At 38.5% G+C, this 23136-nt stretch overlaps 1 protein-coding gene across 1 annotated transcript in view; it reads left to right on the forward strand.

Moving 5' to 3' along the window:
• Positions 1 to 5962: 5962 nt before the first annotated feature.
• The window catches only part of STPG4 (sperm-tail PG-rich repeat containing 4), a 99346-nt gene continuing 82172 nt past the window's right edge, over positions 5963 to 23136 (forward strand). The window contains exons 1-3 of the mRNA XM_053709347.1: positions 5963 to 6186; positions 9245 to 9307; positions 12391 to 12642. Of these exons, the coding sequence (XP_053565322.1) occupies positions 5971 to 6186; positions 9245 to 9307; positions 12391 to 12642 (531 nt within the window). The 5' untranslated portion in view covers positions 5963 to 5970. The remainder of the gene's footprint in view (positions 6187 to 9244; positions 9308 to 12390; positions 12643 to 23136) is intronic.

A 23136-nucleotide genomic window follows, 5' to 3' on the forward strand; every position in this document is an offset into this window, starting at 1 on the left:
TCAGGGCTCAGAAAAGGGCGAATTTTGGAAATATTGCGTAGATGGTTGCGGCAGGATGTAGAAAGCGATTGGATATGGGGGACGAAGGATAGATTTGAGTCAAGTGTGACTTCGAGGCAGCGGACTTGGGGTGATGGGGAAATGATGATGCCGTCAACAGGGATAGAGAAGTCAGAAGTCGGCGTAGAGCTTGAGGGGGGGATAAGAAGGAGCTCAGTCTTGGACATGTTAATCTTTAGGTGGTGAGAGGCCATCCAGGAAGAAATACCAGATAAGCAGTCGCTGACATGAGAAAGGACAGAGGGAGAGAGAGCAGGGGTGGAGAGGTAGATCTGGGTGTCATCAGCATAGAGGTGATATTTGAAGCCATAACTGTTGATAAGTTTACCCAGCGAAGAAGTATAGATGGAGAAGAGTAGAGGACCCAGAACAGATCCTTGATGTACTCCAACAGACAGAGGCATATGAGAGGAGGAGTCGCCAGCAAATGACACAGAAAAAGACCTGTGAGAAAGATAGGAGTGAATCCAGGAAAGAGCAGTGTCACAGAGGCCAAAAGAGCTAAGGGTCTGTAGGAGGAGGGGGTGGTCAACTGTGTCGAAGGCAGCTGAGAGGTCAAGTAAGATGAGTATAGAGTAGTGGCCAATATTTTTAGCAGAGAGAAGATCGTTTGTAACCTTGGTAAGGACAGTCTCAGTTGAGTGTTTTGGGCGGAATCCAGATTGCAGTTGGTCAAGCAGGGATTTGGCGGACAGGAAGTGGGTTAGGCAATTGTAAACTAGTTTTTCAAGGAGTTTTGATGTTAGTGGAAGCAGTGATATGGGGCGGTAGCTTTCAGGAGAATTAGGGTTGAGGGAGGGTTTTTTGAGTATGGGAGTGACTTTTGCATGTTTGAAAGAAGATGGGAATGAGCCGATAGATAGATAGATAGGTTGAAGATGTGGGTAAGAGCAGGAGTGAGGGTGGAAGATAGGGAGGGTATTAGATGGGAAGGGATAGGATCGAGTGGGCAGGTAGTGAGGCGTGAGGAAGATAGTAAGGAAGAAACTTAATTCTCAGTGGCTGGATGGAAGATACAGAGGGTGGCAGAGGGAGTAATTGGGCCTGTTGTTGGAATATTGCAGGTTGGTGTTGGGATGTTGCTTCGGATAGTACGTGTTTTGTTTAAAAAGTAGTCTGCCAGGTCTTGAGCACTAAAGACAGACGGGGTGGTGGAGCAGGTGGGTAGAGGAGAGAGTTAAAGGTGTAGAAGAGTCGTTTAGGGTTTGAGGAAAGAGTAGATATGAGAGAAGAGAAGTAGGTTTGCTTGGCTAAGTGAAGGGCAGAAGTGTATGAACGAAGAATAAACTTATAGTGTATGAAATCAGGTTCAGAGTGAGTTTTCCTCCAGACACACTCAGCAGTACAGGAGCATTTTTGCAAATAGCGTGTTTGCTGAGCATGCCAGGGCTGTAACTGACGGCATGGTGTTTTGCGCAGCTGGGGAGGGGCAAGTGTGTCTAATGCAGAGGTGAGAGTTTTGTTATAGTGGGCTGTAGCGAGATCAGGGCAGGTTATAGTGGAAGTGTGAGGGAGGAGATTTTGAATGATGTTTGAAAATTGGAGCGGATCCACAGCATGTGTATTTTTACAGGTGTGGGGGCGGGATGGAGAAGTGGGTTTAGCTGTTGCATTAATATTATAGGTGACCAGGTGATGGTCTGAAATGGGAAAAGGGCGGCAGATGGTGTCAGATATAGAGCAGAGGTAGGAAAATACCAGGTCAATGGAGTGTCCATCACGGTGAGTCGGGAATAGGGTGGATTGTGAGAGACTGAAGGAGGATGTGAGTGAAAGAAGTTTAGAGGCAGCAGTAGCAGATGGGTTGTCAATGGGAATGTTGAAGTCCCCAAGAATTAGGGTTGGTATATTTGAAGAGAGAAAGTGAGGAAGCCAGGCGGCAAAGTTGTCAAAGAATTTGGGAGGTTGGTCCAGGAGGGTGATATATGACTGCCACTTTGAGGGAGAGGGGGGAGAATAGGCGAATACAGTGGACTTCAAAGGAGGAGAAGGAGAGAGATGGGATTGGAGGTAGGTATTGATAAGTGCAGGAGGAGGAGAGCAGGATCCCAACACCGCCGCCATGTTTCTCCCCTGGCCAATGGGTATGGCTAAAGTGAAGACCACCATGTGTGAGAGCAGCAATGGAAACAGTGTCAGAAGGAGATAGCCAGGTTTCTGTAATTGCTAAAAGGGTGAAAGCATTTGATATAAACAGGTCATGAATGGCTGTAAATTTGTTGCAGACAGAGCGAGAGTTCCATAGTGCGCAGGTGAAAGGAGTGTGTGGTGTGGGATGCATTGGATGGAAATGAGGTTATGTGTGTTGCTTTTAGTAAAGTTTCTATAAGGAGTGCGTGATTGGGTAATGGTGGGAATGAGGGTGGGCCCAGGATTTGGAGAGATTTCGCCTGATGCTAATAGCAGCAAGATGGAAAGTAAGAGTAGGTGAGAATGAGACTTATAGCAGTGGGGGTATTTCTGTGAGGTGGTGCAGTTTAGTGACATAGATTTTAAAATAGAAAGTAGTTCATGAGAGCTAAGGTATGAAGAAGAAAGGAGAAGGGTAAGGTATGAACATGTGAGCATGCCTGTGGAATAGACATGAGACTGTTAAAAGGAAAAGCAGTCCTGAAAACATAACAGAATGTTAAGTGCAAAAGATTGTTTTTGAATGGAAATATTTAGCTTGCCTCAAACCTTCTTCAACTCTTGTTCAATTCTTGTCTAATTCTCAGCGCTGCCACTTAAAGATGGTCACTTAGACAGATGGCAGAATCCATCAAACACAGAGGGTTTTAAAGGGACGTACCAGGAGTTAAAAACAGTGTAATCAATCCAGCAAACACAGAGGGTTTTAAAGGGACGTACCGGGAGTTAAAAACAGTGTAATCAATCCAGCAAACACAGAGGGTTTTAAAGGGACGTACCAGGAGTTAAAAACAGTGTAATCAATCCAGCAAACACAGAGGGTTTTAATGGGACATACCGGTAGTTAAAAACAGTGTAATCAATCCAGCAAACACAGAGGGTTTTAAAGGGACGTACCAGGAGTTAAAAACAGTGTAATCAATCCAGCAAACACAGAGGGTTTTAAAGGGACGTAGCAGGAGTTAAAAACAGTGTAATCAATCCAGCAAGCACAGAGGGTTTTAAAGGGACGTACCTGAAAGTAAATGAGAAATAGCAGGGTTAGATTCAGTAGATGTTAGGCTTAAATAAGTAGCAATCTGTGCAGTTGAAATTCTTGTCTAATTCTCAGCGCTGCCACTTAAAGATGGTCACTTAGACAGATGGAAGCATAGAGAGATGGAATTCTCTGCAAACGCTCAGGCCCCAGCTTTGTTCCCATGGTATTCTTTGTTGAAGAGATACCTATGTAGGCATCTGAAGCACTACATGACAGGCAATAGTGCTGCCATCTAGTGTTCTTGCAAAATGTTATGTCCTGGTGCTAGGACAGTGCAAACTAGTTTCACAATAGTGCTGAAAAAGGGAAACAGAAACACGAAAATGCAGTATAATAATAACAACAGTGTTTATTATGAACTTTTTGCAATAACATAAATCAGTAATCAGCTTATAAAGCAAGGCAGTGATTAAATTATAAGTGCATAACTTATCTTTGGGTGTCAGATAAGGTATTAATACAATGCAACAATGCTGAGAGTCATCGTTCAGTGGAACACAGGCAGATGCTGTATCAAACTTCTCTCTAAGATCTCTCCTGCCCCCTTCTCAGCAATTCTAATAATTAAACCACAATTTAGCAGGCTTTTCTAAAGTTATGTCAATCATATTATTTCATATAGCAAGCATTTAGCAAAAATAAGAGTGTTCTCATAACAATTGAATATTCTCACACTAGCGCGGTAGCACTATGTCTTTTGGAATGTGACATCCCAGTCTTTCTAGATAAAAAAACAGAACGGCAGAGAAAAATATAAGTTAACATTGCTTAAAGGCATTTCTCTTAAAGACATAAATGTGTTTTTATGTGATATATATATATATATACATATATATATATATATATATATATATATATACATATGTGTGTGTGTATGCATACTGTATATATCTGTTTATCTCAAAAGCAAAGTTTTAATATAAACTGCTAATACATGAACTGTTTGATTAATCATGTGTGCTAGAATCATGAAACATTTTCAATCCCTTACACAAATGGATAGCATTCTTGCAAAACTGCTGCCATATAGTGCTCCAGACTCCTGAGCTTATGTTCCTGCTTTTCAACAAAAGATACCAAGAGAACAAAGAAAATGTGATACTAGAAGTGAATTACAAAGCTGTTTACAATCACATGATCTGTCTGAATCATGAAAGAAAAAGGTTGGGTTTTATTTCTCTTTAAAACTAATCTATGGTACTGCATAGATTACTGTTTATGGTGACTGTTTCATTTGCCACATTTAAACGAGTTTCTTTCTTTTTGCCTTTAAAAAATAGGAATTTTAATATGTATTTTTAATGTATGGGCCTGTGAGGAAAAACATCACATAATAATTAGACATGTGTGTTTCGTTTTGTTCCGAATTTAAATTCGGACAAATTTGTCAAATTCGGAGATTCGGATCGATTCGAATTACCGTAGCACCGAATCTAACAAATAAATCCAAATTAGTTCGGATTTATTCGTAACATTCGGATGGCCATGGACTAATCAAAATTACATTAGTATTGTGCTGTATATTAGGTTATATCACTCTGCTATGGGTTACACCTCATATTACAGTACATAATACTAGTCTAAAACACAGCACATCCCACATAACACATACCGAACTTCTGAATTTACGAATCGAATCCGAACCGAATACATCCGAATTTATTCGAATCCGAATGAATCCGAACGAATCCGAAACGAATGCATTCGAATGTATCCGAATTCGAATCGATCTGAAATTGACATTCGACAACATCCGAATCGAACCGAAAAAAAAACAAATTTTTTCGCCACGCACAAGTCTAATAATAATAAAATGTCTACAAAACTGTTCACAAAGGTGTCATATTTTAATTGTGTGCCATATTTATTACAGAAATTGAGAGTGACTTTCAGTTAATGGGAGCAGTTAAACATTTATTTTATTTCAGTTTACACCGCAGGTAATAACAACTTTCGGCTAGCCGAAATGTACAAAAAAGGATATTTACCTCTACAAAGTGTAAAGTCACATCTATGACTAAGCGCTTGTATTAGTGCAAAACGCGTAAGAGAGGATCATGGGAAGGAGCTCATGTAAATACAACCATTCCTTTAAACGCTAGAGCATTTGCAGTGTGTGGTTCTGCAGCTTCTGGTAAACATCATGAACTTTGTAATCAAGCTTCTGATTATGACACACTAAGGATGGAGTTTTTCCATGAGATAGTTGTGCAATGGTCGATGAAAGTGATTTCTATTTTATTAATAGCTGGAAATGTGTCCACTCGTAATACTGTGTCATTTTATACACAAAATTGTGATATACCAAAATAAAATGTGATAATTAGTTAGACTCCAAAAATCTAGATTCTATATATTTATGATTTAAAGGGATATTGAACACAATTTTTTTCTTTCATGATTCAGATAGAGCATGTAGTTCTAAGCAACTTTCTGATTTACTTCTGTTATCAATTTTTCTTAGTTCTCTTGGTATCTTTATTTGAAAAAGCAGGAATGTAAGCTTACAGGGGGCGGCGTTGCTCCAGCAGCTCTTGTGAGCTGCTGGTGCAATGTTAAATTTAGCGAGGTCTTGCGGACCTGATCCGTACTGTCGGATCAGGTCCGCAAGACCTTTGATAAATAGGGGCCTATATGTGTAAATATATGGCAGCTTGTAAAGAAACCCTTGCTAGTGTTTAGCCACTGACTATACACATATTGTAATGATGTGTCTGTCTGGTCAACAGTTATCTCATGAAATGAAACCATTGCATCCAAAAGCACAAAGAAGAGTAAGCCAGGGCAGTCTTGGTTCTGAGAATGTGATGAATATGGATCAGTGGGATGTGACCCAGTTAGATATTTTACATAACTCCTCTTCTACTGCCACTGAACGCAGTTCTTCTGTTTCTGAGGACTCTGCCCAGACAAATACTGCTGATCTGCACCTGGGTGGAGCTTCTAACAAGATAAAGGTAAGAATATTATCATCTGTGTAGGATTCTATGGGGATTCCAATCTAGTCACATAGGTTAGAAATATGAAGGAGCTCAGGAGCTAGTGGGGTGATTAATTGATACTGTCAATGAAAGGTTAATCTTATGGTGACCAGTGATTGTTCAGCTGTTTACACCCAGAAGCTTGATCATAAAAGAAACTTGATCAGTAAAAAGAATTTATATATTAGGCTTTTAATAAGGAAATCAGTAAACTGACCTGTTGTCACAACAAAATATTAGATTATTACTTAGAAATGCTGTTTATATGGCCATTTAATGAATACAACGGGAGCAAGTTAATTTGTGACAATGCGTTTTATTTAAATACGTTTAAACACCTGGTATGTCAAACAAACATAAACTACATTGTAATTAAAAGATTTGTCTTAAGCAGGGTGAATAAATATCAATCACCTAGATTACAAGTTTTGCGCTAAATGGTGCAAAAATAACGCCAAAAAAGCTGCGTTATTTCACTCTTCATATCACTGCCATTACGAGTTACTGAAAAGCCTCCTTCTGCTGTGCATTAAGCTTCATACCGCACAAAAGCCGAGGGCTGACTTGATGTGCTTGTGCACGCTTTCCCCCATAGACATCAATGGGGAGAGAGTGTTAGAAAAAAAACTAACACCTGAAGTGCGGAATGGCGATCGCTATAACGCAACCCCATTAATGTCTATGGGGGTAAGAAAGTTACGTTTAAACCTAACACCCTAACATAAACCCCTAGTCTAAACACCCGTAACCCACCGACACTAATAAAAGTTATTAACCCCAATACGCCATTTCCCGACATAGCCAACACTATAATAAAGTTATTAACCCCTAAACCGCCGCTCCCCGACATCACCGCCACTAAATAAAATGATTAACCCCTAAACCTCCGTCCTCCCACATCGCAAAACACTAAATTAAACTATTAACTTCTAAACCTAACACCCCCGTAGCTTTAAATTAAAATTACAATATAACTATATTTAAATAAATAAAAACTTACCTGTGAAATTAAAATAAACCTAACAAACTATAAATTAACCTAACCTTACTATTCTAATAAAATAAAAAATACCAATTAAAAATCCTAAATTACAAATGAAAAAAAAACTAATCCTACGAAAAAATATAAAAAATCTAACATTACAAAAAAAAAATAAACACTAAAATTACGAAAAATAAAAAACACTAAGATTAGAAAAAATAATACACAAAATTATCAAACAATCAATTACACCTAATCTAATAGCCCTAAAAAAAATAATTAAAAAAAAAACACCCCCTAGCCTACAATACATAGCCTACAATAAACTACCTATAGCCCTTAAAAGGGCTTTTTATAGGGCATTGCCCTAAGTTAAACAGCTCTTTTACCTGTAAAAAATACTAAGTCCCCCCAACATTAAAACCCACCACCCAGCCAACCCTCCAAAATAAAAAACTTAACTCTAAAAAAACCTAAGCTACCCATTGCCCCGGGGCATTTGTATGAGCATTGGCTTTAAAAGGGCATTCAGCTCTTTTGCACTGCCCTTAAAAGGGTATTCAGCTCTTTTACAATTTGCCCAAGCCCTAATCTGAAAAAAAACCCACCCCAAAAAACAAAAAACTAGCACTAACCCCAGAATATCTACTCCCGGTTCCTGAATCCAGGCGGCGAGAAGTCTTCGTCATGAGAGAAAAATTTAGGATATCATGTCCCTTCAACCTAATAAACTGGAGATAGTTCACCTCCCAATAATTTCATAAGTGCTGCAGTAAATTCACACACTAAGGGCCAGATTATGAGTAAACCGCAAATTAACTCTTCCGCTTGAGTGATAATTGCGCTAGTAGTTAGTTTGTTGTAAAATGTGCATAAACCTCTTTCAATTTTATATAGAAGCATTTTTGCAATATACTTCCATTTTACTATTACTATTACGAGTTGAAAGTTAACTGTTTTCATTCTCGAGCTAACCCGACAAGCGCAAAAAGCTGAAGTTAGAATATCGCGTGAGCGTTCACGTATTCCCCCATACAAGTCAATGAAGAAAAAAAGTGGAAAAAAAACTAACACCTTACTCTCGCGCAAACCCGATCGCATATTCTAATTTGCGATAACCCAACATGAATGTTTCACAAAAACATATTCCCCTATGTGGAGAACATTGGAATGTGGAATATTTACAGTAAATACAAAGTTAAAACCTTTCATCTACTTAACTGCAAAGGTCGCTAATGCACTTCTATATATGCCTATAAATGTGTACATAAGTATTTATGTGTTTATATGTGTATATTTGTCTGTAAAAACATATATACACATATAAATACATATATTCATGTATCTCTATGTTAAAGCCCTTTGCCTGCCTTTTTTTTCTTCTAACACCTGAGATCTCATATCTTTCAGCTTTTATAACTTTGTGTGCAACCTTTTTAAAATATTTTTATTAGATGGTGTTAATATGAGCTTAACTGTAGTTGTTAATATATTATTGATGTGTTTTGTAACACTTTTTTGTTTTGCGAACCAACAAACCTTTTCTAGTGTAAATCACGTTTGAGCTTAAGTGAACGCATTTACTTTCAACTTGTAAAACCAGCAGTAAGCACGACAAGTGCAAACTCCCGCAATAAATCCCTTATCGCTCGGGCACAAATGTTTGCGCTTCACTTGTAATCAGACCACTAGTTGTTTGCTGCAGTTGTTTTTCAGTAAGCAAACTTCACCCTCTGTTTGCCTTCTTTGGGACAATCCCGGTTTATTACTGGCCTAGAAAGAGCTATCCAGTATCAGTATTTAGCAAAACTTTCATAGTTTTGCAGTTCCTTATCTGATCACATCTGCTAAGGCCAACTAGGGACAGAATATTGTAATGTTCACTTCCAAATCTCAGAACTGGAAAACCCACAATTTTTATTCTGCCTGTTTTTCCTATAATTAAATTCTGAAAATTGTAGTTTTTCCAGTGACCCCAGAATGGCTGGAGTGCATATATAGGAATTCAGTTCCTATATACTTACATAACATTTATTTTATGTTATTTTATAGAACTCTGGTAAAGAAAAGAAGCAACTCTCAGAGAGAGATACATGGTGGATGTACTCATTTAGGGTTTGTATATGTCTTTTATTTTATATTAAATGGATAAGCAAAACTGTTTTCTTTTAACTACAGTATATTTAATGTGAATGAGGCAAAATGAGAGTGAAGGATAAAAACACTAGGAAAACACTGCTTAGCAAAACTTATGTTCTTCCTATTTTGTTTAGAAACTCAATGAAGCCTTTGTACATGTTTAATATTCACAATGAACAGGGCACAAATATGTCATTTAAAAGGATAGAAAGGTCAAAATTAAAATGTGCATAATCCTATTTCAATTTTATATAGAAGCATTTTTGCAATATACTTCCATTTTACTATTACTGTGTCAGTGGCATACGTACATATGCTACATGTGACTAGAGGATCAGGACTCGAACATCAGCCTTATGGTGGTCATTGAGACTTAATTTGTGTCATAAAAGCCACTACTGACTCTATGAGGCCGATTTACCAAATGTCTATTGGACCTGATCCGACAGTGCGGATCAGGTCCGACAGACATTGCTGAATGCGGAGAGCAATACGCTCTCCGTATTCAGCATTGCACCAGCAGCTCACAAGAGCTGCTGGTGCAATGCCGCCCCCTGCAGACTCGCGACCAATCCGCCGCCAGCAGGGAGGTATCAATCAACCCGATCGTACTCGATCGGGTTGAATTGTGGCGATTCCTGTCCGCCTCATCAGAGCAGGCGGACAGAGTTATGGAGCAGCGGTCTGAAGACTCGCCAGAAACACGGGCCCTCAAGCTCCATCTGGAGCTTGATAAATGGGCCTCTTTGAGAAGATGTGGTGTTTGAATGCAGGTACACGGGGCACTCACAGCATATGTACGTATGCTGCTGAAAAACAGTAATAGCTTTAATTAGAAGCACATTTACTAATGAAGGTATATTGCAAGACATGCTACTATTTCAAATTGTAATGCACCCATGCACATTTCAATTTGCCTTTGTGCCCCTTTAAGGCTATTGTATAAGTATGTTATTACCACCAATGTGAACACTGTCAATCGTCAATGACGCCTTAATGGAACATATTCAAATGTAAAAATGATATGCTTGATTTTGTTAGAGTGTGTAGTTTTTGCATTACTAACCCAAGAGTTGCAGTTCCCAATCAGGAAGCTGCGGTTGAGCGAATCAGGAGAGGAGTTTGCATGTACCCCCAATCACCCGCAGTCTCCTGCTCGAGAGCACCAATGCTTGCTGCAACCAATCAAGACCTTACCTGTGTGTTAGACCCCTTTGCCAGGGTAAACACAGAGTTAGGATCAGTAGTAATAGAAACATTACATGCTCCAATGAATACGTTCATGTAAGTTTTGCATTAGAATATTCCTTTAATCTTCTTATGCAGTCTTAACTTTGTATATACTAAGGAAAAGTACAACATATAGGCACAAATTTATATTGACGCAGCTGAATTTCTGAGCAGAGATTATACCATAGCCATTAGTTTTTGGGTTGGCTGACATAAATGTTTGTGTATGAATAGTAAATCTTAAAGTTACAGTAAAGTAAAAATTAAGGGTCCGATTTAACAAAGCCTGGACGAACAGGGGTCACTTTTGTGAACTTGTCCGGCCGGGATCACAGAAAGTGAGCAGCATCTGCCTGTGCACTGTCCCCCCATGTGCATGATATCCCAATGGTGTACGAGTAGGGGATGTCAATCACCCCTGGCAAACATGTCCAGGATGATTTTATTCCACCAGCTAAGAGCTGGTTTAAAGGTTTGCAAGCAGTGGTCTGATTACCGCTGCTTATTAACTATCAGCTGCAGGCTTGCTCATCACATACGCATCTTGATAAATGTACATGACTCAGATAGACAATGCAATTTTAAATAACTGTTCAAATTTACTTATTTTATTAAATTTGCTCTCTTGGTATCCTTTGTTAGAAAGTAAATCTAGGTAGGCTGACAGGAGCTTAGGAGCATGACTGTGTATTTAGCAGTCCATGGCAGCACTGTTTGTAACTATGTATAACATTGTTATAAACATTTTTCCAAACATTGCTGCCCGATGACACGTGCACGCTCCTGAGGAAACCTAGGATTACTTTTTAACAAAGGGTAGCAAGAGAACTAAGCAAAATTGATATTAGAAGTAAATTGGAAAGTTGCTTAAAGTGTCATGCCCTACCTATTCTTTGTCTCACTACTTCTTCTTCTTCTCTCTCTCTCTCTCTCTCTCTCTCTCTCTATCACTGTATCGATATGTATACTGTGTAATCTATACACTTTGGCTAATATAGCAAATAAGAAACCAGGGAAGAGTTGAATGGTTGCCTTTGGGCCTGAGACTCCTCCTCTGTCACAGATTCTCACCCACTTAAGGTGCAATAGTCTTATTTCTGCTAAAGGGAGCTAAATAATCCCAGAGCAAGCCACAGAAAAATGTAAGCACCATGTGTTCCACACAGTGCGGGGTGATCACACAGCAAGACTGCTGAAAAGCTGGCATTAAAGGGACACTCAAGTCAAAATTAAACTTTCATTATTCAGATAGAGCATGCAATTTTAAACAACTTTCCAATTTACTTCCATTGTGCACAGTCTTTTTATATTTCAACTTATTGATTCACCAGCTCCTACTGAGCATGTGCAAGAAGTCACAGAATAAGCGTGTATGCATTTGTGATTGGCAGATGGCTGTCACATGGTACATGTATGCATTTGTGATTGTCTGATGGCTGTCACATGGTACAGGGGGAGTGGAAATAGACATAACTTTTAAAATTGGCAGGAAAAAAATCTGCTACTCATTTGAAGTTCAGACTAAGTGCTATTGCATTGTCTTATTATCTTGCATTTGTTGATTATGCAAATTTACTGTGTTGACTGGTCCTTTAAGTGTATTGTAGAAAGTGTTACTGCCCATTACTAGAGAATCTCACTATCCCTCTAACCAGACTGTGCTCCAGCTTCTCCTACCAACAGTAGCAGTGTTTACTGAAGTGTTTCTGTTCTCTGTCCAGGAGGAACATAGTTCCACCTTCAAAAATACTGCAGGAACTCCGTTCCCATGAGTTCCTACTGGACTTGACCTCTGCATGTAACTCAAAATGTCTAATTTCTTTTCCAAGGAATCTCCTTCTCCAGGAGCTTATGAAGTACGGGATTTTCTCCAGGATGCACAACTAAATCCTGTAAAACCAAGTTATAACTTTAAAGGACAAGGCAGAAAAAAGAAGCCAGACACGGGACCCTCAGGAGAAATGCTTTTGCCAGGGTGCTACAATATACCGAATTTTCTTTCTTTTTCTAAAAAGCTTCCAATTTCCTCTTCATTCAAGAATACATCAAGACAGATTGCAGTGGTTGGCTGCAAAGATAAGGTAACATGAAAAATACATTTGTTTGTATTAAATGTGTGTATATCTATGTATAAAACATTTTGGGCCCCCATACTTGGCTGAATTGATATTTATATCTTATTTTAGCTGCTGCTTTGGAACATTTCATATATACATAGTATCCCAGCAGCAGTTTGGGTGTTGTGACATCATCACATGGTGTGAGATGACATCACATAGCAATGAGGAAATGGCCCAAGACTGAGGCACTTTCTCGTTACCTGTGGTTTGGGGATCCTTTTATAGAAACTTTATCGTTGCCTATGCACAGCATAGATAAATGTGCCACCCCTGATGCAACACCAGCCACCAATAGAGATGAAGACTATACTATGAAAATAAGGGATCCCTTGTCTTCTCAGAATGCACACCAGGTAATTTATACATGCAGGACAGCTACTGAGAAGCCCATGGGGCATATGTATCAAGCTCCGTATGGAGCTTGATGCTCCGTGTTTCTGGCGAGCCTGCAGGCTCGCCAGAAACAGCAGTTATGAAGCAGCGGTCACAAAGACCGCTGCTCCATAACCTGTCCGCCTGCTCTGAGCAGGCGGACAGACATCGCCGGAAATCAACCCGATCGAGTACGATCGGGTTGATTGACACCCCCCTGTTGGCGGCGAGTCTGCAGGGGGCGGCGTTGCACCAGAAGCTCTTGTGAGCTGCTGGTGCAATGCTGAATACGGCAAGCGTATTGCTCGCCGTATTCAGAGAAGTCTGGCGGACCTGATCCGCACTGACTTTGATAACTTGGGGCCCATATCTCTCCCTCTTTATTTAAAGGGACACTAAAGTCACAATTAAAGTGATGTTAAAGGGACATTATACACTAATTTTTTCTTTGCATAAATGTTTTGTAGATGATCTATTTATAAAGCCCATAAAGTTTTTTGTTTTTTTAAATGTATAGTTTTGCTTATTTTTAAATAACATTGCTCTGATTTTCAGACTCCTAACCAAGCCCCAAAGTTTTATGAGAATACCGTCAGCTACCTTCTCCAGCTTGCTCCTGTTTGTGTAAAGGGTCTTTTCATATGCAAAAGAAGGGGGAGGGGGGGGAGTGTCTTATTTCCCACTTGCAGTGGGCTTTCCAGCTACCTTTTCAACAGAGCTAAACTGAGAGCTTCTAAGTAAGTTTTTAAACCATTTTATACTGGATTTTTATATCAGTATCTGTGCATCTTATTCTTTATAGTAGTGTCTATTACATGCAGTTATATGAAAATGAGTGTATACTGTCCCTTTAAACAGTAAATACATGTTAGGCATAATGATGTATTCAAAGCAAAGATTAACCTTACATTAATATATAGATGTGTTTTTAGTGTACATTTTGAAAATATAAGTGTAAATATTTAGTTTCTATAAAGTACATTAGGTTCTATAAAGTAAACGGCGCAGCCATGTTTAATATCCCTTTGAATTTTGATGATTCAGATAGAGCAGCAGTGGTTCTCAAACCAAGTGACCTCAAGGCCCAGTAAGTTTTAGCCGGATGTGTCCAGGGCCCTGTAGTGTATATATTTGTGTGTGTGTGTGTATGTATATATATTGTAAGTGGGGGAAGAAAATATAGCATGCAATTTTAAACTGCTTTCCAGTTGACTTCTATTATCACATCTGCTTCACTTTCTTGGTATTCTTTGTTGAAGAATTGTCCAGGAGATGCAATGCACTACTTAGAGCTAACTGAACACATCCTGTGAGCCATTTTTATAGATGTGCAGCCACCTATCACCAGAGACCTTCCAGCAGTGCACTACTGCTTCTAAACCTAGCCAAGGTCAACTTTCCAACAAAGGATTGGAACGTTTTTTAAAGAGAATTGTTATTGTTTAAAAAGATAGATAATCCCTTTATTACCCATTCCCCAGTTTTGCATAACCAACACGGTTATATTAATATACTTTTTACCTCTGTGATTACCTTGTATCTAAGCCTCTGGAGACTGCCCCCCTTATTTCAGTGCTTTTGACAGACTTGCATTTAAGCCAATCAGTGCTGACTAGTAGGTAACTCCACGGGCATGAGCACAGTTATCTATATGTCACACATGAACTAACGCCCTCTAGTTGTGAAAAACTGTGAAAATGCATCCAGATAAGAGGCAGCCTTCAAGGTCTAAGAAATTAGCATATGATCCTACCTAGGTTTAGCATTCTACTAAAAATATGAAGAGAACAAAGCAAAATTGATGATAAAAGTAAATTAGAAAGTTGTTTAAAATGCGGTTATAAGGGAGCAGTGCTGTGTATTAAAACATCTAATTAGGGAAAACACATGGAAAAAGACCCACTAAGTAGTACACTAATAGCACTCAAGAGTCAAAAAGAAGACATAAGTAAAATTACTAACAACAAGATATTAATTGTGTCAACTGGAATGAAGTACTTGGACACTAAAATTAAATTATGTATTCAAATTAAAATATAACTTTTATTAGGTTAAAACTTAAAAAGCAGGGATCTGAATTAAAATTACAACCTGGGGCAGGAACAGTGCCGAGAGCGGCGAAACATGTTAGGGCTTTGGTGAGGAGTCTAGGGAACTCCGGTGTTTTAGGTACAGCAACCTGGAGGCACGATTAGCGTGATCTTGTCTCTATTATATACAATATTCCGCTTACTTGATCTCTTATACCGCTGGCCTAAGGATAAATGCTCCTGGCTTATATAGTGGGTTTGAGATTTGAGACACTCTGGTTTGTGGGCTATTATCTACATACTGCGCCTTCAAATATAAGCCTATAGGTTTATAATACCGGATCATTGTTATGGTTTATACGTTTTAAAGGCATAATTACTAGCATTGTAATTGATGCTTAATTTAGATTTTTTTTATCTAATTTAGTATAAACATGTCACAGACATATTACGAGGCTCATTCAAGGAACCCAGGTTCAATAAGATGAGATGATAACAGCTGTGACTACAATCAGCTGGCATTTTAAACGTAACACTCCGTTTGGTCAGCCCCTACTCGCACATTGCGCTACAAATATATAAGCCTACAGGTCTATCTACAATATCTTATCTCTTATGATTTATATATTTTAAGTGCACAGTCACTAGCAGTGTATTTAAATGGTTAATATTTAAGCTGTGACTATATCATCTAATATTGGTATCCACTTGCTATTTGAAGCACTGTTTAAAGGGACATTCTAGTCAAAATTTAAATGCACACAGATGAATTACATTTTGGAATAGAAACATATTTACAATATACATGTATTGACAAAAATAATTCTAGTAAAAGTTATAACTGTTTTAGTGCTAACATTTTTCTCAGCATGTGCATGTGAAGCATAGCTAGATATTCTCAGTGCATCAGCATTTTAAATACTGCAGATGCTCAGAGAGCCAGTGGGGCTTGTATCATGTCAGCAATGTACAAATGGAGTCATTGTCAGATGGTACAAGCACCTTACGCTCAAGTGCTGTGCTTAAAATGCTGGTGCACGGTGCATACTTAAATACACTTTTGAAACAGCAGTAGCTTTTATTAGAAGCTTTTTTGCTTATACATGTCTATTATAAAAATGCTTCTATTCAAAATTGAAATGCACCCATGTGGATTCCAATCTTGGCTGGAATGTCCCTTTAAGCACGATATTACAACTATTAGTACATAAGCTCATGCTGCCTTTTTACTTATAACAGACACATCGTTAGATACTACAGGCTCTGTTTTTGTTTAATGCATCAGTTTTTGAGAGCATATTCATGAGCTATAATCGCAAGCTGTTGTTTGTTACTGTATGCACCAATCCCCTTTTCTACATAATATACCTTACTGTGCTAGAAATATTTATTGATATTAGCCTCATACCGAGTGCCCACCTCAATCTGGCTTTTCAGATATATTATATTGATATCTTTGGTGAGTCAGATAATTGGATACTTCTGTATAATCAGTCTTAGCGGAGAGAATCGCCACTGTTCCTGCCCCATGTTGTAATTTTAATTCAATTTTTAAGTTTTAACCTAATAAAAGTGATATTTTAATTTTAGTGTCCAAGTACTTCATCCCAGTTGACACAATTGATATCTTGTTGTTAGTACTTTAACTTATGTCTTCTTTTTGACTCTTGAGAGCTATTAGTGAATTACTTTGTGGGTCTTTTTCCACGTCTTTTTCCTAGTCTGATTTAAAACCTGGACACATACTTTTTCATTCCTCCTTTTTCTGATACTTGTTTTTCTTCTGAACTTTTAAATCTTTGAAGTTTCCTTTTCTTTCATGTAATTAGCAAGAGTCCATGAGCTAGTGACGTATGGGATATACATTCCTACCAGGAGGGGCAAAGTTTCCCAAACCTTAAAATGCCTATAAATACACCCCTCACCACACCCACAATTCAGTTTTTACAAACTTTGCCTCCGATGGAGGTGGTGAAGTAAGTTTGTGCTAGATTCTACGTTGATATGCGCTCCGCAGCAAGTTGGAGCCCGGTTTTCCTCTCAGCGTGCAGTGAATGTCAGAGGGATGTGAGGAGAGTATTGCCTATTTGAATGCAGTGATCTCCTTCTACGGGGTCTATTTCATAGGTTCTCTGTTATCGGTCGTAGAGATTCATCTCTTACCTCCCTTTTCAGATCGACGATATACTCTTATATATACCATTACCTCTGCTGATTCTCGTTTCAGTACTGGTTTGGCTTTCTACAAACATGTAGATGAGTGTCCTGGGGTAAGTAAATCTTATTTTCTGTGACACTCTAAGCTATGGTTGGGCACTTTATTTATAAAGTTCTAAATATATGTATTCAAACATTTATTTGCCTTGACTCAGAATGTTCAACATTCCTTATTTTTCAGACAGTCAGTTTCATATTTGGGATAAATGCATTTGTTTCAATCATTTTTTCTTACCTTAAAAAATTTGACTTTTTCCCTGTGGGCTGTTAGGCTCGCGGGGGCAGAAAATGCTTTATTTTATTGCGTCATTCTTGGCGCAGACTTTTTTGGTGCAAAAATTTTTTTCTGTTTCCGGCGTCATACGTGTCGCCGGTAGTAGCGTCATTTTTTGACGTTTTTTTGCATCAAAAATGTCGGCGTTCCGGATGTGGCGTCATTTTTGGCGCCAAAAGCATTTAGGCGCCAAATAATGTGGGCGTCTTTTTTGGCGCTAAAAAATATGGGCGTCATTTTTGTCTCCACATTATTTAAGTCTCATTATTTATTGCTTCTGGTTGCTAGAAGCTTGTTCACTGGCATTTTTTTCCCATTCCTGAAACTGTCATTTAAGGAATTTGATCAATTTTGCTTTATATGTTGTTTTTTTCTTTTACATATTGCAAGATGTTCCACGTTGCAACTGAGTCAGAAGATACTTCAGGAAAATCACTGCACAGTGCTGGAGCTACCAAGCTAAGTGTATCTGCTATAAACTTTTGGTATCTGTTTCTCCAGCTGTTATTTGTATTGCATGTCATGTCAAACTTATTAATGCAGATAAAAATTTCCTTTAGTACTGTTACATTACCTGTTGCTGTTCCGTCAACATCTAATTTTCAGAGTGTTCCTGATAACATAAGAGATTTTATTTTTTAAATCCATTAAGAAGGCTATGTCTGTTATTTCTCCTTCTAGTATACATAAAAGTCTTTTAAAACTTCTCTTTTTTCAGATGAATTTTTAAATGAACATCATCATTCTGATGCTGATAAATCTTTGTATTTGTTCAAGATGGAATTTATTCGTTCTTTACTTAAAGAAGTGTTATTTGCATTAGAAATAGAGGATTCTGGTCCTCTTGATACTAAATGTAAACGTTTAAATAAGGTTTTTAAATCTCCTGTAGTTATTCCAGAAGTGTTTTATCTCCCTGATGCTATTTCTGAAGTAATTTCCAGGGAATGGAATAATTTGGGTAATTTATTTACTCCTTCTAGACGTTTCAGCAAATTATATCCTGTGCCATCTGACAGATTAGAGTTTTTTGGGACAAAAATCCCTAAGGTTATGGGGCTGTCTCTACTCCTGCTAATGTACTACTATTCCTACGGCAGATAGTACTTCATTTAAGGATCCTTTAGATAGGAAAATTGAATCCTTTCTAAGAAAAGCTTACTTATGTTCAGGTAATCTTCTTAGACCTGCTATATTTTTAGCGGATGTTGCTGCAGCTTCAACTTTTTGGTTAGAAGCTTTAGCGCAACAAGTAACAGATCATAATTTTATAGCATTATTATTATTCTATAACATGCTATTAATTTTATTGGTGATACCATCTTTTGATATCATTAGAGTTGATGTCAGGTATATGTCTCTAGCTATTTTAGCTAGAAAAGCTTTATGGATTAAACTTGGAATGCTGACATGTCTTCTAAGTCAACTTTGCTTTCCCTTTCTTTCAAGGGTAAATAATCATTTTCGTTCCTTTCCTCACAACAAGGAACAAAAGCCTGATCCTTCATCCTCAGGAGCGGTATCAGTTTGGAAACTATTTCCAGTTTGGAATATATCCAAGCCTTATAGAAACCTATAGCCAGCTCCTAAGTACCTATGAAGGTGCGGCCCTTATTCCAGCTCAGCTGGTATGGGGCAGATTACGTTTTCTTCAAAGAAATTTGGATCAATTATCGTTCTTAATCTCTGGTTTCAGAAACATTGTTTCAGAAAGGTACAGAATTGGCTTCAAGTTAAGGCCTCCTGCTAAGAGATTCTTTTCTTTCCCGTGTCCCAGTTAACACAGCAAAGGCTCAGCATTTCTGAAATGTGTTTCAGATCTAGAGTTGGCTGGAGTATTTATGCCAGTTCCAGTTCTGGAACAGGGGCTGGGGTTTTATTTTATCTCTTCATTGTACCAAAGAAGGTCAATTCCTTCAGACCAGTTCCGGATCTATCATTATTGAATCGTTATGTTAGGATACCAACATTCAAGATGGTTACTGTAGGACTATCCTGCCTTTTGTTTAGCAAGGGCATTATATGTCTACAATAGATTTACAGGATGTGTATCTGCATATTCCGATTCATCCAGATCACTTTTAGTGTCTGAGATTCTCTTTTTAGACAAGCATTACCAATTTTGTGGCTCTACCGTTTGGCCTAGCCTCAGTTCCAAGAATTTTTTTCAAAGGTTCTCGGTGCCCTTCTTTCTGTAATCAGAGAATAGGGTTTTGGTATTTCCTTATTTGGACGATATCTTGGTACTTGCTCAGTCTTCTCATTTTCGAAGAATCTCATACGAATCGACTTGTGTTGTTTCTTCAAGTTCATGGTTGGAGGATCAATTTACCAATCAGTTCATTGATTCCTCAGACAAGGGTAACCTTTTTAGGTTTCTAGATAAATTCAGTGTCTATGACTCTGTCCTTGTCAGACAAGAGAAGTTAACATTGATATCAGCTTGTCAAAACCTTCAGTCACAATCATTCCCTTTGGTAGCCTTATGCATGGAAATGTTGGGCCTTAGGACTGCCGCATCAGATGCGATCTCCTTTGCTCGTTTTCACATGCGACCTCTTCAGCTCTGTATGCTGAACCAATGGTGCAGGGATTACTCAAAGATATCTCAATTAATATCTTTAAACCGATTTTACGACACTCTCTGACATGGTGGACAGATCACCATCGTTTAGTTCAGGGGGCTTCTTGTTCTTCCGACCTGGACTATAATCTCAACAGATGCAAGTCTTACAGGTTGGGGAGCTGTGTGGGGGTATCTGACGGCACAAGGGGTTTGGGAATCTCAGGAGGTGAGATTTCCGATCAATATTTTGGAACTCCGTGCAATTTTCAGAGCTCTTCAGTCTTGGCCTCTTCTGAAGAGAGAGTTGTTCATTTGTTTTCAGATAGACAATGTCACAACTGTGGCATACATCAATCATCAAGGAGGGACTCACAGTCCTCTGGCTATGAAAGAAGTATCTCGAATTTTTGTTTGGGCGGAATCCAGCTCCTGTCTAATCTCTGCGGTTCATATCCCAGGTATGGACAATTGGAAAGCGGATTATCTCAGTCGCCAAACGTTGCATCCGGGCGAATGGTCTCTTCACCCAGAGGTATTTCTTCAGATTGTTCAAATGTGGGAACTTCCAGAAATAGATCTGATGGCTTCTCATCTAAACAAGAAACTTCCCAGGTATCTGTCCAGATCCCGGGATCCTCAGGCGGAGGCAGTGGATGCATTATCACTTCCTTGGAAGTATCATCCTGCCTATATCTTTCCGCCTCTAGTTCTTCTTCCAAGAGTAATCTCCAAGATTCTGAAGGAATGCTCGTTTGTTCTGCTGGTAGCTCCGGCATGGCCTCACAGGTTTTGGTATGCGGATCTTGTCCGGATGGCCTCTTGCCAACCGTGGACTCTTCCGTTAAGACCAGACCTTTTGTCTCAAGGTCCTTTTTTCCATCAGGATCTGAAATCCTTAAATTTAAAGGTATGGAGATTGAACGCTTGATTCTTGGTCAAAGAGGTTTCTCTGACTCTGTGATTAATACTATGTTACAGGCTCGTAAATCTGTATCCAGAGAGATATATTATAGAGTCTGGAAGACTTATATTTCTTGGTGTCTTTCTCATCATTTTTCTTGGCATTCTTTTAGAATACCGAGAATATTACAGTTTCTTCAGGATGGTTTAGATAAGGGTTTGTCCGCAAGTTCCTTGAAAGGTCAAATCTCTGCTCTTTCTGTTCTTTTTCACAGAAAGATTGCTATTCTTCCTGATATTCATTGTTTTGTACAAGCTTTGGTTCGTATAAAGCCTGTCATTAAGTCAATTTCTCCTCCTTGGAGTTTGAATTTGGTTCTGGGGGCTCTTCAAGCTCCTCCATTTGAACCTATGCATTCATTGGATATTAAATTACTTTCTTGGAAAGTTTTGTTCCTTTTGGCCATCTCTTCTGCCAGAAGAGTTTCTGAATTATCTGCTCTTTCTTGTGAGTCTCCTTTTCTGATTTTTCATCAGGATAAGGCGGTGTTGCGAACTTCTTTTGAATTTTTACCTAAGTTGTGAATTCCAACAACATTAGTAGAGACATTGTGGTTCCTTCATTATGTCCTAATCCTAAGAATTCTAAGGAGAAATCGTTGCATTCTTTGGATGTTATTAGAGCTTTGAAATATTATGTTGAAGCTACTAAGTCTTTCCTGAAAGACTTCTAGTTTATTTTTTATCTTTTCAGGTTTTAGAAAGGCCAGAAAACTTCTGCCATTTCTTTGGCATCTTGGTTGAAATCTTTATTTCATCTTGCCTATGTTGAGTCGGGTAAGACTCCGCCTCATAGGATTACAGCTCATTCTACTAGGTCAGTTTCTACTTCCTGGGCGTTTAGGAATGAAGCTTCGGTTGATCAGATTTGCAAAGCGGCAACTTGGTCCTCTTTGCATACTTTTACCAAATTCTACCATTTTGTTGTATTTTCTTCTTCTGAAGCAGTTTTTGGTAGAAAAGTACTTCAGGCAGCGGTTTCAGTTTGAATCTTCTGCTTATGTTTTTCATTAAACTTTATTTTGGGTGTGGATTATTTTCAGCAGGAATTGGCTGTCTTTATTTTATCCCTCCCTCTCTAGTGACTCTTGTGTGGAAAGATCCACATCTTGGGTAGTCATTATCCCATACGTCACTAGCTCATGGACTCTTGCTAATTACATGAAAGAAAACATAATTTATGTAAGAACTTAGCTGATAAATTCATTTCTTTCATATTAGCAAGAGTCCATGAGGCCCGCCCTTTTTTGTGGTGGTTATGATTTTTTTGTATAAAGCACAATTATTCCAATTCCTTATTTTATATGCTTTCGCACTTTTTTCTTATCACCCCACTTCTTGGCTATTAGTTAAAATGAATTGTGGGTGTGGTGAGGGGTGTATTTATAGGCATTTTAAGGTTTGGGAATCTTTGCCCCTCCTGGTAGGAATGTATATCCCATACGTCACTAGCTCATGGACTCTTGCTAATATGAAAGAAATGAATTTATCAGGTAAGTTCTTACATAAATTATGTTTTTATACCCAACAGTCTCCTCTGTATATGGTAATAGTCCTTCATGAGCAAAGGCACTTAAAGGGATACTAAATTCAAAAAAATTTATTTAATGATTCAGATAGAGCATGCAATTTTAAGCAACTTTCTAATTTACTCCTATTATTAATATTTCTTTATTCTCTTGCTATCTTTATTTAAAAAGCAGGAATGTAAAGCTTAGGAGCCGGAACATTTTTGGTTCAGAACCTGGGTTACGCTTGCTTATTGGTTGGCTGAATGTAGTCACCAATAACCAATCACTATCCAGGGTGCTGAACTACATTCATGCTTTTTAAATAAAGATATCAAGAGAACGAAGAAAATTTGACAATAGGTGTAAATTAGAAAGTTGCTTAAAATTGCATGCTCTATTTGAACCATTCAAGAAAAAAATTGGATTTAGTGTCCCTTTAAATGGAAGTGTAGTTACTACTCAGCTATGTCTTGCAAATGACTAAGGCCTAGATTTGGAGTTCGGCGGTAAAAGGGCTGTTAACGC

The sequence above is a fragment of the Bombina bombina genome, chromosome 4 (genome assembly GCF_027579735.1).
Source record: "Bombina bombina isolate aBomBom1 chromosome 4, aBomBom1.pri, whole genome shotgun sequence".
Taxonomy (NCBI): domain Eukaryota; kingdom Metazoa; phylum Chordata; class Amphibia; order Anura; family Bombinatoridae; genus Bombina; species Bombina bombina.